We start from the raw sequence: 16,523 nt of genomic DNA, 5'->3' as shown, positions 1-16,523 counted from the left end.
TGTGCCTGATCTGAAAAATTGGCAAGCTATAGGGACCTTAGTAAGGTTGCTTTTGGAAATTTCATTTTGACCTGGCACCTTTCACCCTTTGTCTCTGTGTCATTTGCTCTAAAGCACTCTTTCCATTTGACTCAAGTGCCCCAGTACTTTTATCATAGACTTTAGGCTATGAATGGATTTATGCCGCCTTCATGCACCATTCCACTTCAAAAGTTGCAAGACTTAACTCAACGTTTCCATGTACAAACCTTACTTCCCCAGAATATGTGTCCAAATTCGAATTATGTTGCTTCCAGCCTGAATGCTGATGCGCCATCAATAACTCCAAAGACTGATTGGCTTTTATTACCATAAACAGAAGCCTGACCTGAGACCAGAGCTTGTTCTGGGGGAGGGGTTATGGTGTTGCCACCTTTATTAAGGGAATCAAGGGGGAGGAGCCACAGGTACATTCAGCAAGTGGCGGGCCAGCCGTACACATACAAACAGAAGTAACAGTGGTTCCACCATTCACCCCCTCTTTTAAAAGTCTGGCGTGTGAAGTGGCTTCCATGTCCATCACAAATTCAGTCTATCTGGCAGTCTTGTCTGCCATTGTGACCATCATACTGGCTGTGGCTCAGCTGTTGACTCCTGGACGGTCTGGTTGTTGTTGATTGGTGGGGTGTCTGGCAACTGAACTGAGACAGTTGGGGCAGGAGTAGAGTGACATGGTATGTGGTGGGATGGTGGATGTACTGGTTGGTTGGCCAGAGACCCGGGGTCTCCTGTGTGCACCAGGTCCTGGACAGACACTGTGTCCTCGTGCCCATCCAGGTATGCCACATAGGTGTATTGGGGGTTGGCATGGAGGAGGTGGAATCACTCAACCAATGGGTCAGACTTATGGGTTCTTACATGCTTCCGGAGCAGGTCTAGCCCTGGGGACATCAACCAGGATGGCAGTGTGGTCTCCAACGCGGATCTTCTAGGGAAGTGAAACAACCTTTCATGTGGGGTTGCACTGGTGGAGGTGCACATGAAGGATCTGATTGCATGGAGCACTTCAGGGAGAACCTCTTGCCAGTGGCCTTTTGAACTCAGGGTAGGAGGATGGCCTTCCAGACGGTGGTGTTCTCTCTTTCTACCTGGCCATTTTCTTGGGGGTTGTAGCTGGTGGTCCTGCTCATGGTGATACTCCTGGCCAGCAGATATTGGTGCAGGTCATCACTCATGTAGGAGGACCCTCAGTCACTATGAATATAGCAGGGGTATCAGAACAGGGTGAAGAGAATGCACAAGGCTTCAATGATGGCAGCAGCGGACAGGTCTGGGCAGGGAATGGCAAAAGGGGAATATTGAGGAAGAAAACATTGCAGTTTGAAGAGGGCAGGGGCCCCTTGAAATCCATGCTCAAGCGCTCAAAGGGGCAAGTGGTCTTAATCAGGTGTGAACTGTCTGGCTGGTAGAAGTGTGGTTTGCACTCCGCGCAGACCTGGCACTTTCTGGTCATCGTCCTGATGTCCTCAACCGAATGGGGAGGTTGCGAACTTTGACAAAATGGAAGAATCTGGTGATGCCAAAGTGGGAGAGATAATTGTGAAGGACTCGTAAACGGTCTATCTGCGCAGTGGCACGTCTCGCAGAACAGGGCATCTGAAGGCTCGTTGAGCTTTACAGGCCATACAAGATGATATAGTTGTAGGTGGAGTGTTCGATTGTCCACCTCAGAATCTTGTCATTTTTGATTTTACCCCACTGCTTGTTATTGAACATGGAAGTGACTGCACGTTGGTCAGTCAGCAAGATAGTGCCTCCATCTCAACAATGGCCTAAGCCTCCTTCTCGATGGAGGAGTGCTGAATCTAGGGGCCTTGGAGGGTACAGGAGGAAAATGCTACGGGCTTGCCCACCAGGTTAAGTGTGGCAGCCAGGGCAGTCAGACCGCATTGCTCTCCACCTGGAACAGAGTGGAATTGTCTACAGCGTGCATCACAGCATTGGCAATATCGGCTTTGATGCTGCTGAAGCCCTCACGGGCCTCTGCCGACAGGGAAAGGAGGTGGCAGGCTTTAACTGCATAGTTGGTGACCCACTGGGTATAATAGGAGGAAAACCCCAGAAATCTTTTCAGGGCCTTGAGGCTGTGGGTGCTGCAACATGGGTCACATGCGGTCGGGATCGGGGCCAATAATTCTATTCTCCAACCCGCAGCCAAGTATAGCCAGGCGTTATGTGCACATTTATCTTTATTGTAGGTGAGGTTAAGGCTTTTAACTGCCTGGAGGAATTTCCGGAGATTGGCATCATGGTCCTGCAGATTGTGGCCACAGATAGTGACATTGTCGAGGTAAGCGAATGTGGCCAGCAGTCTGTGCTCGTCCACCATTTGGTCAATCTATCTCTGGAAGATGGAGATTCCATTTGTGACCCCTCAGAAAGTGGTAGAGGCAGCCATTTACCTCAAATGCAGTGCACTGGTGAATAGGGAGCTGGTGGTAAGCCAACTTTGTCAATGGTGGAAAATATCCAATATTAGGGATTTGGTTTACCACATTGGCTATGTAGGGTGTGGTAAACATGTTAATGGTCTGACTGTAGTCAATAACCATTCGGTGTTTTTCTCCACTCTTAACCACCATTACCTGAGCTCTCCCGGGGCTTGTACTGGGTTCAATGATCCCCTCGGTCAGGAGCCATCACGTCTGATTTGATAAAGGCCCTGTCCCATCCCTGAATCACCTGCTCTTGGTGGTGATGGGCTTACAGTCAGGAGTAAGTTTGGCAAACAGAGGTGGAGGGGAAATCCGGAGGGTGGAGAGCCCACAGGTTGCGTGTGGTGGGTGGATCGCGGGTTGCTGATTGGACCCATTCAGAGGAATGGGCGGGCAATTTAAAAACTGTTGGTTGCAGACTGTGAGGGGGGGGAATGGGGCCTATCATATTCCACAGTGACGCTCTTAAGGTGATACTGAAAGTCCAACCCCAGTAATATGGGCATGCAGAGCTGTGGCATCACAAGGAGTTGCGTGGTCAGCATCACTACAAAGCTGCCGCAGATCTCCGATGAGTGGGTCCTAGAGGTCACGGAGACTCTAACTCACTGGTCTCACTGCGAGGGAGTAATGCTGCACCACGTCAGGGTGGATGAAGCTGTCTGTGCTATCGAACAGGCAGCTCGTCTTGCACCCATTTACCTCTATGTCCATCAATGACATGGGGAGCTGATGAGGGCTGCTTTGGTCAAGCAAGTCTGAAGCCAGTGAAGTATCTCTGTCTGATCTGCTATACTAGCTTGTGGTCTGGTAAGATGGCAACGTCCAAGATGATGGCCCCCATGGCGCGCACATGGTGCTATTTTTGTTCATCAGAAGTTATGTCATCCAAGATGGCGGCCCCATGGCGCGCGCACAGTGCTGTTGTTGTTCATCGGAAGTGGCATCATCCAAGATAGAGGCGGCTCCCCCACTGCCCACACAAGGCGCTGCTTGGGTTAGAAGGTTGCTTCGATTTGCGTACCTTCACCTAGTGTCCCTTCTTCCCGCAGCCTGAACAGACCAGGCCCTTCACCAGACAGCGCTTCCTGGGGTGCCTCTGCTGGCCGTCGGAGTACCTTTCAGAATGTCCATTGCTTTGGTGAATGTCGCGCAGTCTCTAACCATTGGGTAAATACGGTGCCTGACCCATGAGAAGAGTAAGTGCAGCTTGCCTGCAGCGGGTTGGACGATCACAGTAGTGGCTTCCAGAAACACATTGAAGCAATGTAGCCAGAGTTCAGACTTGTCAGATGCTTCCTATGACCCCCAATTAGTTACGATTAAAACAGTGATTTTCAAACATTTTCTTTCCAACCACATATCACCTTAAGTAATCCCTTACTGGCCACAGAGCACCGACGGCATAGGGAATACTCAAAGTAGTATGTGAGTGGAAAGAAAATGGTTGAGAACCACTGATCTACACAATGAAGGGCTCAGGTCTGAAATATCATTTCTATCTCTTTACTTCCATTGGACATTGCAAAACCTGCTAAGTTCCTCCAGCATTTGTGTTTTTAGTGTAAACATATACAGTTGTTCATTTGTATTTGGTGAATGAAGTGCCTGGAATTGGGACCAGAGCAGAGCCAGGATAGTAGTAGGACTATGGCAAGAGTGACAGTCATACAAGAATCTTATCAGGAAGCTACTGATTTTTTGTATTTTTATCTGAATGTTCTATACGTATTTCCTCCTGTTAGTGCTAAGTTAAAGTTTAAGCCGCCAATGTCATGATAAATCTTGTTACCATGTTCCACAGCTAATGAGCCCTTATTTTACCAGCAGACCAATGGTGAGAAAATTCTCAGCCTCAGCCCAGTTTGCATAGAGAAGGTAATGATTCCTCATAACCATTGCAGGCCACGGATTCCAGGGAAACCAGCAGAGGAATCCATTGTGGACCCTGGACAAATTCTCAGCAGCCTTCCAGTGGACGTCGAGCCGGAAGATTGCACGCAAGTGTCTGACCCACTTCCTCTTGCAATAGGCCTGAAAGTCAGAAAGTAATGGAGTGGGTTTAAAAAAAAAACAAGTTAAAATCCATTCGGCCCAACTCATCCCATCACTGAGTCCAGGTCAGGTAAAAGCACACTGGTGAAGAAATACAGCGTCTTTTATATAGCAAAGATCAAAATACTAACCGATGTTTCAGCATCAAGGCATGAAAAAATGTCAGCAAGCCTCCAAATAAAAAAGTTAAAGGGGAAGGCATAGGGTAGCAAAGGCAAGAGGTAATAGGCAGAGAAGGGAGGGAGGGCACAGCAGTAAGCAAGGGGAGAAGGGATAGCTAGGAGAATAGAAAGGGAAGGGGATGGAGAGCTGAGGGGGAGGGAGAGCAGGTTAGCAGAAACCGGAAGTCTATGTTAATGCCATCCAGCTGGAGAGTGCCCAGATGGAAATCAGGTGTTGTTCCTCCAATTTAGGGGTGGTCTTGGTAGCCATAGATAGAATGCGAATATGGGAGTGGGACGCAGAACTGAAATGGTTGGTCACTGGGAGATCCCTGTCCCTGGTTCAGACAGAGCAAAGGTGCTCAGCAAAGCGATCTCTCAGTCTGTGCCCAGTCTCTCCAATGCAGAGAAAGCCACAAAGGGAGTGCCAGATGAGGTAAATCAATCCTGTGGATACACAAGTGTTGCTTCACATGAAAGGCTTGTTTGGGGCCCTGAACTGTGATGAGGGAGGAGGTGTGGGCACAAGTATGGTACCTCCTGCGGCCATAGAGGAAGGTGCCGGAGGGGGGGGGGGATGAGTTCACGAGGGAGTCACAGAGGGAGCAATCCCTATGGAAGCCAGAGAGGGAAGGAAAGGGGAAGATGTGTCTGGTGCTGTGATCCTGTTGTAAGTGCTGGAAATTCCAGAGGATAATGCATTTAAAAACAGAGGCTGGTGGGGTGGGAAAAAACACAATGCTGGAGAAACTCAGCAGGTAAAATAGTGTGTAAAACAAAAATCACAGTGTTGACATTTTTATCTATCTAACTTTAACATTTTTATGCAGCTTATTTATTTTATAATCTGATGTTTAAAACATTTGATTTTTGATACATTTTTCAGTATAAAGCACATTGATGAAAAATAACAATGTACTGTGCAGCCAAATCTAATAATTTGGAATTAACTAGACGAGCCGATGGGCCTTTTTCTGTGCTGTAGTGTTCTATTCATCACTTTATTTCACATAAATGAGCTCCATACTGTTGGTTTCTAATCATCAAATTTTAATTGTTACGTTTGATGTTTTTAAGATATGTGCAAGGTGGTAAAGGCACAAATTCTGAAACATACACTTCCATAAACTTGAAAAAAGGATCCATTGTTCAAAAAAGGATCCATTGTTCAAAAACTTGAAAAAGGATCCATTGTTCAAAAATAATACTTATCCAGTACTACAAATCTGCTTTGAGAATGTCCGAAATGATCTTTGTTTTCCTCGGTTTGATCTTTGTTCACCGCTATTTACCCAAAATATGCAGAAAATTTGCACACATATAGAAATTTAAATATAAAAATATACATTTTGTGCAGTTTTAAAATAAAAATGTCTTAAAATACAAACCCTTCAAAATTTATACACCATAGATGAAGTTTTTAAAAAAAATTAATGTGTTTAAATTTCTTTGAAGTTCGTAATATCATGAAGTGGAACTCTATTGACCGACCAGTTACTAGAGGAGAAGTAGCCCTTTGAAAACTAATACCTACTGTTGAACAAGCCTATTTCTGCAATCTACACAAGTATCTGCATTTGAACTCTTCACAAACTTGCATATTTTGAAAAACCACAGATTGGGGCACATTTGGTGCAATCCTATTGCTCTCTATATTTCCCTAAGATCGGGAAGATTTTGGTGGCATATTGTACCTCACTTGTTTCCAAAATTTTGAGTTTGAAGATGAAGATTTTGTTGTCGATTCATTTTCTTTCCATTTAATTGTTCCTTTCTTCTGTATAATATGTTGAATTGATTGAGAAAAGTTAGTGTAATCTTCGTGATACTCCAACTCAATTAGAATAACCTTCATTTGATCACAAAACAAAGCATCATGCAATCCAACTTGCTGTTCAAATAGCTGTTTATCAAAAGATTTTGCCATCAAAATAATCAATCTTCTGCTTTCTTTGATATTTGTTTTCACTTGTTCAGCGCAAGCTATAAAGAAGAGAAAAAGATCCAAGATTAAAGCAAAAATTGCTTCTAGTAAAAATATTGAATCTGTCATCGACTCTGACCAGAGCGCACAGCTTAGGAGGACATCGTACTTGTCCGGAAAGAGAAAGCATCCACAACTCCATGGGAAATCCCCAGCACACCCCAAGTTACACATTCCCTACCACAATCTGTTCCCGTACCTTCCCGCTATATGAAAAAAGATATTTTCTTCTAGAGTCATGATCACTTTCTTCTCCCTACTTACAAGCAAAGCCTCCCCTAACTCCGCCTGTGCAACCCTTGGAGGTTATTCTTTAGATACATTGGCTTTCCAATTATGCTGAGCCGGGAATGTGGAAATTCTCAATAGAAAGAATTCCAGGCTCGATTTCACCCTCACCTGCAATTACAAACATGCTATTCATCCTTATAGCATTGACAAATCCCAACCCAAAAATTTCAGAAGTTGAATAAAATTCACTCTCAAGGAATTTACATGAATAAAGTAAATAAATCAGCACAAAATATTTCAGAATCAGATTTATCATGAACAAGTGTCACAAAATCTGTTGTTTTTGTGACAGTATTGGTACATTACAGATGAAAAAATTGCTACGAATTGCTGATAAGCACTCAGCCCCAAAATTTTTATTATTTATCTTTGCTACAAAAGGATTCTTGCATGACCTGCTGAGTTTCTCCAGCACTTTTGTATATTAGGCAACAATCACAGCATCTTCAGGCTTTCTTGTTTAACTCTCACCAATGAGCTCTGTAATCTTTACCCATTGCTGGTTTATAAAAAACATATATAAATTAACAAAAAGCAGGCAGGCGTCTGATTAAAATGGTGGGGGAGGGGCAGGGGAAAGAGCACAGGCCCACAGAGAAGAGGCCATTGGTGGGAGGCCAGGAGGAAAAAAAGCTGAGAAGTGACAGGTGGAGGGGGAGATATCTTGGAATGGAGAGGGAAGGGGTGAGGAAATGAAGGAAAAGAGTCAGATGGATGGGAAGAGAGAGATAAAGACAGGGGAAGGGCCTAATGGAAACCAGAGAAGTCAATGCTCATGCTATCTGGTTGGCCACATGCACTGCAAACCCAACACCACCAGCAAAATGGAGGAACAACACCTAATATTCCGTCTGGGCATTCTTCAACCACATGGCATTAACATCCACTTTCCATTAGGACTGTGTTTATGTTTTTTTAAATCTTCTCTCTCTTTCTTCCTCCCTCTTTCTTTCCCTCCCTTCCTTCTCCATTCAAACAGCTATCCCCCCCTCCCCCATCACTTCCCCAGCTTTATTCTCTTCTGCCCTCCCACCCAGATCCACCTGTGACTTCTTGCCTGTGGGACTGTGCTCCTACCCCTGCCCTGCCCCCACCATTTTAATTCAGGTGCTTGCCTACTTTTTGCTCATACCCTGACAAGGTTCTTTGCTACATAAAGAATACTGTGTGACCTACTGAGTTTCTCCTGAACTTTTGCATATTGAAGAGCTTATTTGTGACTTGCCATTTGGTCTTGAAGTTCCAATTGGTTCAAGGTCTATTCCCTTCATTCAATCTTGTGCTACACCATATTCAAAAAACTACCCTTAATTAGTGGCCATTTTACATTGGACTTGGCAATATGCATTCACTTACGCACTTTTCTGAGATACTGAATGAATCGATGTTTTCATATACATTTATGGCAATGGAAAATGTCTGTTCATTTCTTCTAAGTTGCTTTGGATAAAAGCCCTGACCATAAAGTACCACAAATTTGTGGCCAACATACTAAACTCATAATTTTCAGTAACTTAACTAAAACTATTTACACAAATATTGTGGTACAAAGATCAGATACTGAGTAATAAAATATTCTCCTTCTCTTTGTGTAAATTGACCTTTAAAAGGCTCAACACATCAAGTCTTGGCTGTGTGCATAAAAAAAGTAGCTTGCCTGAAGAAAGCAGAGAGAAGTAGTGAACAGAAAGTATTCTGCCTGGAGGTCAGTGACCAGTGGAGTTCCACAGAGATCTGTTCTGGGATCCCTGCTCTTTGTGATTTTTATAAATGACCTGGATGAAGAAGTGGAAAGATAGGTCAGTAAATTTGCAGCTGATATGAAGGTTGGAGGAGTTGTGCATAAAGATCATCATGGGTTATCGTCAGGATGCAGAGTTGGACAGAAAAGTGGCAGATGGAGTTCAATTCAGATAAGTGATGCATTTTGGAAGGTCAAACCAGAAGGCCGAGTACAGGGTTAATGGTCGGTTATTTAACAGTGTGGAGGAAGAGAGGAATCTTGGGGTCCAAATCCATACATCACTCAAGGTAATCACAGGTTGATAGGATAGTTAAGAAGACTTAATGGGCCGCTGGGCTTCATTAATAAGAGTCGAGAGATCATGTTGCAACTCCACAAATCTCTGGTGAGACCACACTTAGAGTATTGTGCTCAGTTCTGGTCACCTCATTAGAGGAAGGATGTGGAAGCTATGGAGAGGGTGTGGAAGAATTTTACCAAGATATCGTCTGGATTGGAAAATAAATCTTATGAGGCAAGGTTAGCAGAGCTGGGACTTTTCTCTTTGGAGTGTAGAAGGATGAGAGAAGTTTCTGAGAGGCATGGATAAAGGTGGACAGCCTGTTTCCCAGGTCAGGAATAGCAAACACTAGGGGACATCTCTACAAAGTGAAGGAAGGAAAGTTTAGGAAAGACATTGGGGATAAGGTTTTTTTTATATAAACACAAAGAGTTGAGGGTGCCTCAAATGCCTTGCCAGAGGAGGTGGTGGTGGCTGTAATGGCGTTGATGTACTTCAGCTTACAAACAAGTAGAAAATACACTCACTTGTTTTATTCAGCACACCATGAAAACTTTCTTTTTATTATTCACGAGACAACGTCGCATTCTCCAACTCCCCAAACATCTCCCAGCTAAACTCCTCTGACCTTCTCATTGGCTCACTGCCATGCAGGTTATTCGGACACTCATTCTCCTCCTCCTGCATCTTCCATTTATCACTCATATACTGATGCTTAACACACCCATGCAAACACGCTATTATCCTCATGCATCACATCGCTTATGTTATCAGTGCCGGCCAGCACATTTCCCAATGAAGGTAAGTAAGACTGAAATATTATGGGCATTAAAGAGACTCTTAGGCACATAGAAGAAAAAAAAAAGAGGCTTTTGAGGTAGAAAGGTTTAGCAATTTTTTTGATAGGACTAAATAGGTTGGCACAACATCGAAGGCTGAAGGACCTGTGCTGTAATGTTCCATGTTGAATACTGGAAATCTGGTGAAGCTGGAAACACTGGAAACAGTCATCAGGTTAGGTGGCAACAGAATTGATGAAGGGTCTCTGACCTGAAACTTGAACAGTTTTTCTGTCCACAAGTGCTGCCTGATCTCCTAAGTGCTTCCAGAATTTTATGGTTTAATTGATATAATTTCTTGGCATTCCAACCAATACCTGAATCATCCATTCCTTCTTCCTCTATGGCAACAATGCTCTAGTGCGTAGTGTCAACAAATGCACTGCAACAATTCACCAAGGCTTTTCTAACACCACTTCTCAAACCTCCAATGCCCATCATCTGGAAGAGCAAGAGTCGTGGACACATCCTCTCCAAGACAAATACTATGCTGATCAAGAAATGTATGGTGATAATTTCTACTCATAATGTTGGAACCTCTTCTCAATGAAAGAATTGGAACGCCTTTATCAAATGGGTTGCAGGAGTCAAAAGACAGCAACTCACCACCATCTTCTTCAAGAGCAATTAGGAGCGAGTGACAAAGGTTGACCTTGCTAGCTGTGGCTACAGCAAGAACATGAATTAATGAATAAAATACGTATCCTTTCCCTGGCCACAGATTATGCATTTATATTGAACCACCCATATCCTGAAAATCTATGTTTATAATGATCTTCAAGGCAAAAATCTGCAGGAAGTCTTACCTTCTCCAGGAAGATCGTCCCTTCCAGGTATGCACAACCTATATCCATACTGGAATTCTAAAACTCGCGGCAATACATTCATAACAAAGAGAAGTATGTCAGGATTGCATGATGAAGCAGCGTTTTGTGGATAGATAATATAAGCATCATATCTCTTACCATCTAAAAACAGAACACAAAATTAATTTCCTTGAATATACTACCACGGCTATCTTGAAATCAATTATCTTGATGAGTTTTCAAAAGGAACTACATTTGAGTTCATGTACAAGTATTTTTAAGCAAAAATTAAAATTTCTCCTTACCATTTTCAGCACCAGTAGCAGGAAAAGTATCACGAAGGCACAGGACAATATCAATCTTGAAAATCTTGTACGTACAAATGCAGATGAACAGAACACAGGCAAACACGCCAAATGTAGTTGCTATCTCCTTTGTAAAATCAGCAGCTGAACATGAACACAAATTAAATCTTAGCAAAATTATGAGAAAAGAAATACAATTTTTACTTGTCTGCCATTAGTCAGATCAAGTCCAGTTATGTTTATTTCCACCTGATTGTACAAGTAAACCCAACAAAACAGCGTTCCCTGATCTAATTACCATTAGAAAGGAGAAAATAATATTCATGAAAAAACATTTTACATTGTAAAGTAAAACATTGAGCCAATTTCTATGATTTGACAACACACGATATTAAAAATATCATTTCTGCAACTGAAGCATTAAATGGATTTTTAAAATCATTCTGACAGATGTTTTATATTCTGGTCTGAAAAATAAAATTTACAAAAACAATTAAACTGATGTGTAGTATTAGAAGCCATTCTAATCAATGAGTTTTTAAGGATGCTATTTATTCTCAAACACAAAATTACAAAATAATGTTAACAGCTATTAGCAAGGACTTATATGTAAAAAAAAATTTAAATCCCACAGGACACCTTTACTGGGGAAGGAAAATAAATGAAATATTAAAAAGAAAAAAGGTTGGCAAGCCACAGTGGGAGTCATGGACACATTCAAAATGTGGTGAAAAAGTTACCGAGATGGAACAAATTCGGCAAGGTCAGCTTTACCCTGAAGACAGTGGCGGCAGTAATAAAGTACATCAGTTCACGGCTGCAGCAAAAACAAGTCTCGCCATCTCTTACCATCGGGCAGGTGAACTAATCATGAGAATCGAGAGAAGAGGAAAGTCACGAGTGTTCAGGTGAGTGTTCAGTTTCAGGTGGTCCATACATAACCAGGTGTACCTGAAGTAGTTGTGACACTAAGTAAGGAGGGAGGTGGTAATGGGTGAAAGGAACCTTGAACCTTAAATATTTCATAAAGGCTGAAGGGAAAAGAAACAGTGAGCCAAAAGAGTCATTTTAACGGGCGATCAAAAGCCGAGGCTGTTTAACGGAAGATTTTAACAGGAGCAGAGAAAGGAAAAAGGTTTAGAGCAGAAATATGCTCCAGATATCCAAAACCACAGCCAATAAGCATCAAAAGGGGTACAATAAAGTTGGATATTGGAGTGGAAAAAAAGGGATTGACAAGTATCAAGATCACCAAAATTGAACAGAAATCCCTTCTATTATATATGCAGAAGGACACCATTTAATCCATACACAATTCACATTTTATTAAACCTGTGGCCTGAAATTTGATTAACAAAGACACATTGAACATCCCTGCTTAGCAGTTAATGCACCAAGCAATGAATATCGCCATAGCACAAAGGTTCTGGTTTTGGAAAGCTGGAATTGTAATCAGATGGGATTGGGTTTTGGCTGAGTATGCAGACTGAGGATTGTACAGGGAGCAGGTTGGTGGAGGATGGGTATCAGGAGAGCATTGTGAGCTTAGATAGAAGATAGGAGCAGGAGTAGGTCATTCAACCCATCGAGCCTGCTCCGCCATTCAACGAGATCATGGCTGATCTTAAAGTTCAGTACCCCATCCCCGCCTTCTCTCCGTAACCTTTAATACCCTTATACTGAAGAAATATATCTAATTCCCTCTTAAATATATTTAATGAACCTGCCTCTACTGCCCTCTGTGGCAATGAATTCCACAGATTCACCACCCTCTGGGTAAAGAAATTCTTCCTCATCTCGGTCCTAAATGGTTTGCCTATTATCCTCAAACCATGGCCCCGGGTTCTGGATTTTCCCATCATTGGAAACATCCCATCTGCATCCATTCTGGCCAGTCCTGCCAGAATTTTATATGTCTCTATGAGATCCCCTCTCAATCTTCTAAACTCCAGCAAGTACAATCCCAATTTGCGCAATCTTTCCTCATAAGTCATTCCTGCCATTCCAGGTATCAGCCTGGTGAATCGCCTCTGCACTCCCTCCATTGCAAGAACATCCTTCCTTAGATAAGATGACCAAAACTGCACAGAATACTCCAGGTGTGGTCTCACCAAGGCCCTGTACAGCTGCAGTAAGGTATCCTTGTTCCTATACTCAAACCCTCTTGATATGAAGGCCAACATACCATTTGCCTTTTTAACCACCTGCTGTACCTGCATGCTCGCCTTCAGAGACTGATGTACAAGTACCCCTAGGTCTCTCTGCACTTCCCCATCTCTTAATCTATTGCCATTCAAATAGTAATCTGCCCTCCGGTTTGTATTACCAAAGTGGATAACCTCACATTTATCCACATTGTAGTGCATTTGCCATGTATCTGCCCAGTCCCTCAATTTATCCAAATCACACTGGAGCTTCCTGACCCCCTCTTCCGTGCACACAACCCCTCCTAGCTTAGTGTCATCTGCAAATTTGGAGATATTACATCCAATCCCCTCATCCAGATCATTAATGTAAATTGTGAACAGCTGGGGTCCCAGTACAGATCCCTGTGGTACCCCACTGGTCACCGCCTGCCACTCAGAAAATGAGCCATTTATCCCAACTCTCTGTCTTCTACCTGCCAGCCAGTTCTCAATCCACATCAATACTTTGCCCCCAATCCCATGAGCCTTGATTTTGGAAGCCAGTCATTTATGCGGGACCTTATCGAAGGCCTTTTGGAAGTCCAGGTACACCACATCCACTGGCTCTCCCACATCTATTTTACCTGTCACCATCTCAAAGAATTCCAATAGATTTGTCAAGCATGATTTACCTTTTGTAAATCCATGTTGACTCCGTCCGATCCCTTCTCTGCTAGTCATATGCTCCGCTATTACATCCTTAATAATGGATTCCATCATTTTGCCCACTACTGATGTAAGGCTCACCGGCCGATGATATGGCCAGGTTAATAGGTGGCTAAAAACATGTTATTATTATTAGAAGGATCCTTCCACCAAGCCAGGAGAAATTAAGAATTATCCCTTTGCAGACCATTCAGAGCAATATTGTTGACCACTCTATAGCAACTCAAATTATCAAAGTGGCTCCAGAAATGCTTTGTACAACATTGGGCGTCAATATTCCCCATCTGTTGCACATCAGACAAAGAATGTAGAGTTCCATTCTTGGAATTTGCAACCCAAGTGGTAAATCAACAACCTTTTCATGAAAATTTAATTCCAAAGAATGTAAAATCAAAGCACTAAACAGTCCGATTTCAAGGACTCAATTGTAATGCTAATTCTGCACTCCCAACAAAGGCACAAAGACATGACTCTCTTCTTAGCAGAAAATAAAAAGAGTGTAATTTCCAGAAATATATATCACACAGTCATGACAAAATTGGATTAATGTATTAATAGATGATGATGTCAATATTCAACAAACAATATGATGGGACAGAATACCTCTGCTTCATAACGACCTTTTGAAGAGAGTTGTATGTTTTTCTAAAATATTGTGATGAATTACTTGCCTGCTTTTTTAAAAATAATAGTTGCAGTTTGATATCCCAGGCCATTCTTTGCAACACATGTAAATTTTTTTTTATAATACTCTTCTTTGAAATTGGTAAAAATTATATTCATCTGATGATAATTGCCTTGGGCTTCATTCCTCTGACTGGGAAAAAAAAGTTCAAAATTACCTCAGCTACAATTAACCTCTTTAATAATACTCAAATTTGTGTTGATTCAAGCCCCACAAAAGAAAGAAATGCATACCTTTGTTCCACCTGGAAAGTATCATTGAAATGATCTTCAATAAATTCATTATTTACTAGCCAATGCATAACTGTTAAGGGAGGCTTGCAAAATCCAATGTAAGCGATACAGGATAAATTCAAATTTGAACCTGCACAAATAACAAACCCAATTCATCTTCACCTCATTGCCAATAAATTGGAATTAAGCACCTTATCCTAAATAAACAAATAAATGTTATTGAAGTATACATACTGTTCAATGAAAACCAGAATTCTACATTGTGCAAATGTTATAATTTGTATCAGAAATTTTAAGTTTAATAAATGATGCTTTTCAACCAGCATCAGAAGCTTGTGTTAATACATACAAAGGGATAACATGATTTTGCTTAAATGTAATTTATAAACACAAAATAACAAAGTGCTCACTGAAAATTGAGATCTCTTTTTGCTGTCATGCCCATTATTCTGAAAAGAAGCATCTCTACAATGTCTTTAATCCAATAAAACATCACTATGTACATCACATGGAGAGCTTTAAAAAAAAGGCTGATGACCAAATGCTTGACCATAAAAGTTTTTAAGGATCATCTCATTCATTCAGAGAGATCTTCAGCCTTGACAGTTAAAAGCAAGACAATCTTTTATAGAACAATCAAAATCAGAGAGGATAAAGAGGTCAGTATTATTGCAGAGAACTTCCAAGGGCATGTGCCAGAGGAGATTTAGGATAAGATAAAGAGGGATTTGGAATTGGGGTAAGGGTGGGAGGATTGTGAAACAAAGATGTTGCTTAACCAGGAGCAAATGATCAAGGAGATGGGTGAAATGTGGCGAGAATACAGATACAGGCAGAAGGACTTTGGATAACCTAATTTATAGAGTGCAAAAGGTGCAGACCAGCCAAGTGTTTGTTGGAATAGGCATGTTTAGATGAAATATCCAAGACCAGACAATGATAATAATGTTTATTATTATGTACATTGTTCAATATGAACATGTACCAAAATTCTTACTTGGTGCTGCTACTGAACAGGTACTTAGTAAAATAAACTACAAAAACAGGTATATTTAATTGAATTAGAAAGACGATAAATATAAAAAAGATAGAAAATAAAAATATACAGTTAAATGATAGGCATTATAAAATGGTAAAGACAAGTGATGCTAGAGTAGAAATTAGTGTCTTGGTGATGTCACAGATATGTAGTTCAAAGCACAATCTATATATGAAATTGAGATGGCAAAGAGTCTCCCTCATTTTCAGGGAAAACCAGACCCAAAAATTGAATTGATGGATAGCAACTGGAATTTAACGAGAATTATAGACAAAAAGCTAAAGCATGCTAGTTGTATGGAACCAATGCCTTGTCAGCTGCTCAGACCAACTCCCAGAGATCAATGCCTGCTGAGAATTGTGAAGTTTGAGATTTGGAGGTCAGATTAGTCAGTTCATTCCTCTGCTGTGCAGGCATAGGTGCCCACAAATCAATAGTCAAGTGTTCCCTGCTTAGGAAGTGGCAAAACAATAAAAAGGGAAAAGAACTGTTGAGCTTATGAGATAATAAGTTGCAGAGATACAGGAGAATAAAATAGAGGAGAATGGGATTAATGAGAATGCTCCGCTGAGTGCTGGTGTGAATTCAACAAGCCAAATAGCCTCCTCTTACAATCTAAAAAGTACCTTCTTCTGGCTATCCATCCTATAGGACGGTAATAGATTCTTTCAGTCAGTTTGTGAAGTTTGATATGTATGTCTTAGAGTGGCTGTACAGGCCAATCCTTGACAGGCTCTGCTTGCCACATACTTAGCAGTTGAGGCCTGGAAGGGCA

At 41.9% G+C, this 16,523-nt stretch overlaps 1 protein-coding gene across 5 annotated transcripts in view; it reads right to left on the bottom strand.

Annotated features, from left to right (window-relative positions):
• Nucleotides 1–5,723: 5,723 nt before the first annotated feature.
• The window catches only part of LOC138739301 (interleukin-1 receptor type 1-like), a 54,526-nt gene continuing 43,726 nt past the window's right edge, over nucleotides 5,724–16,523 (bottom strand). For 3 of the 5 annotated variants that reach the window (XM_069891085.1, XM_069891084.1, XM_069891086.1), the window contains 5 exons: nucleotides 14,710–14,839; nucleotides 14,463–14,608; nucleotides 10,940–11,083; nucleotides 10,635–10,796; nucleotides 5,724–6,673 (listed from right to left, as the gene is read on the bottom strand). In XM_069891085.1, coding sequence (XP_069747186.1) covers nucleotides 6,351–6,673; nucleotides 10,635–10,796; nucleotides 10,940–11,083; nucleotides 14,463–14,608; nucleotides 14,710–14,839 — 905 coding nt within the window. In that variant the 3' untranslated portion in view covers nucleotides 5,724–6,350. Of the gene's footprint in view, nucleotides 6,674–8,622; nucleotides 8,741–10,634; nucleotides 10,797–10,939; nucleotides 11,084–14,462; nucleotides 14,609–14,709; nucleotides 14,840–16,523 lie in introns of those variants that run through there. The other 2 variants (XM_069891088.1, XM_069891087.1) reach the window with 2 other exon arrangements.

This window comes from Narcine bancroftii, chromosome 7 (assembly GCF_036971445.1).
Source record: "Narcine bancroftii isolate sNarBan1 chromosome 7, sNarBan1.hap1, whole genome shotgun sequence".
Classification (NCBI taxonomy): Eukaryota; Metazoa; Chordata; class Chondrichthyes; order Torpediniformes; family Narcinidae; genus Narcine; species Narcine bancroftii.
Note: the sequence above shows the minus strand (reverse complement) of the source record. Positions and strands in the feature narration are given on the sequence as shown.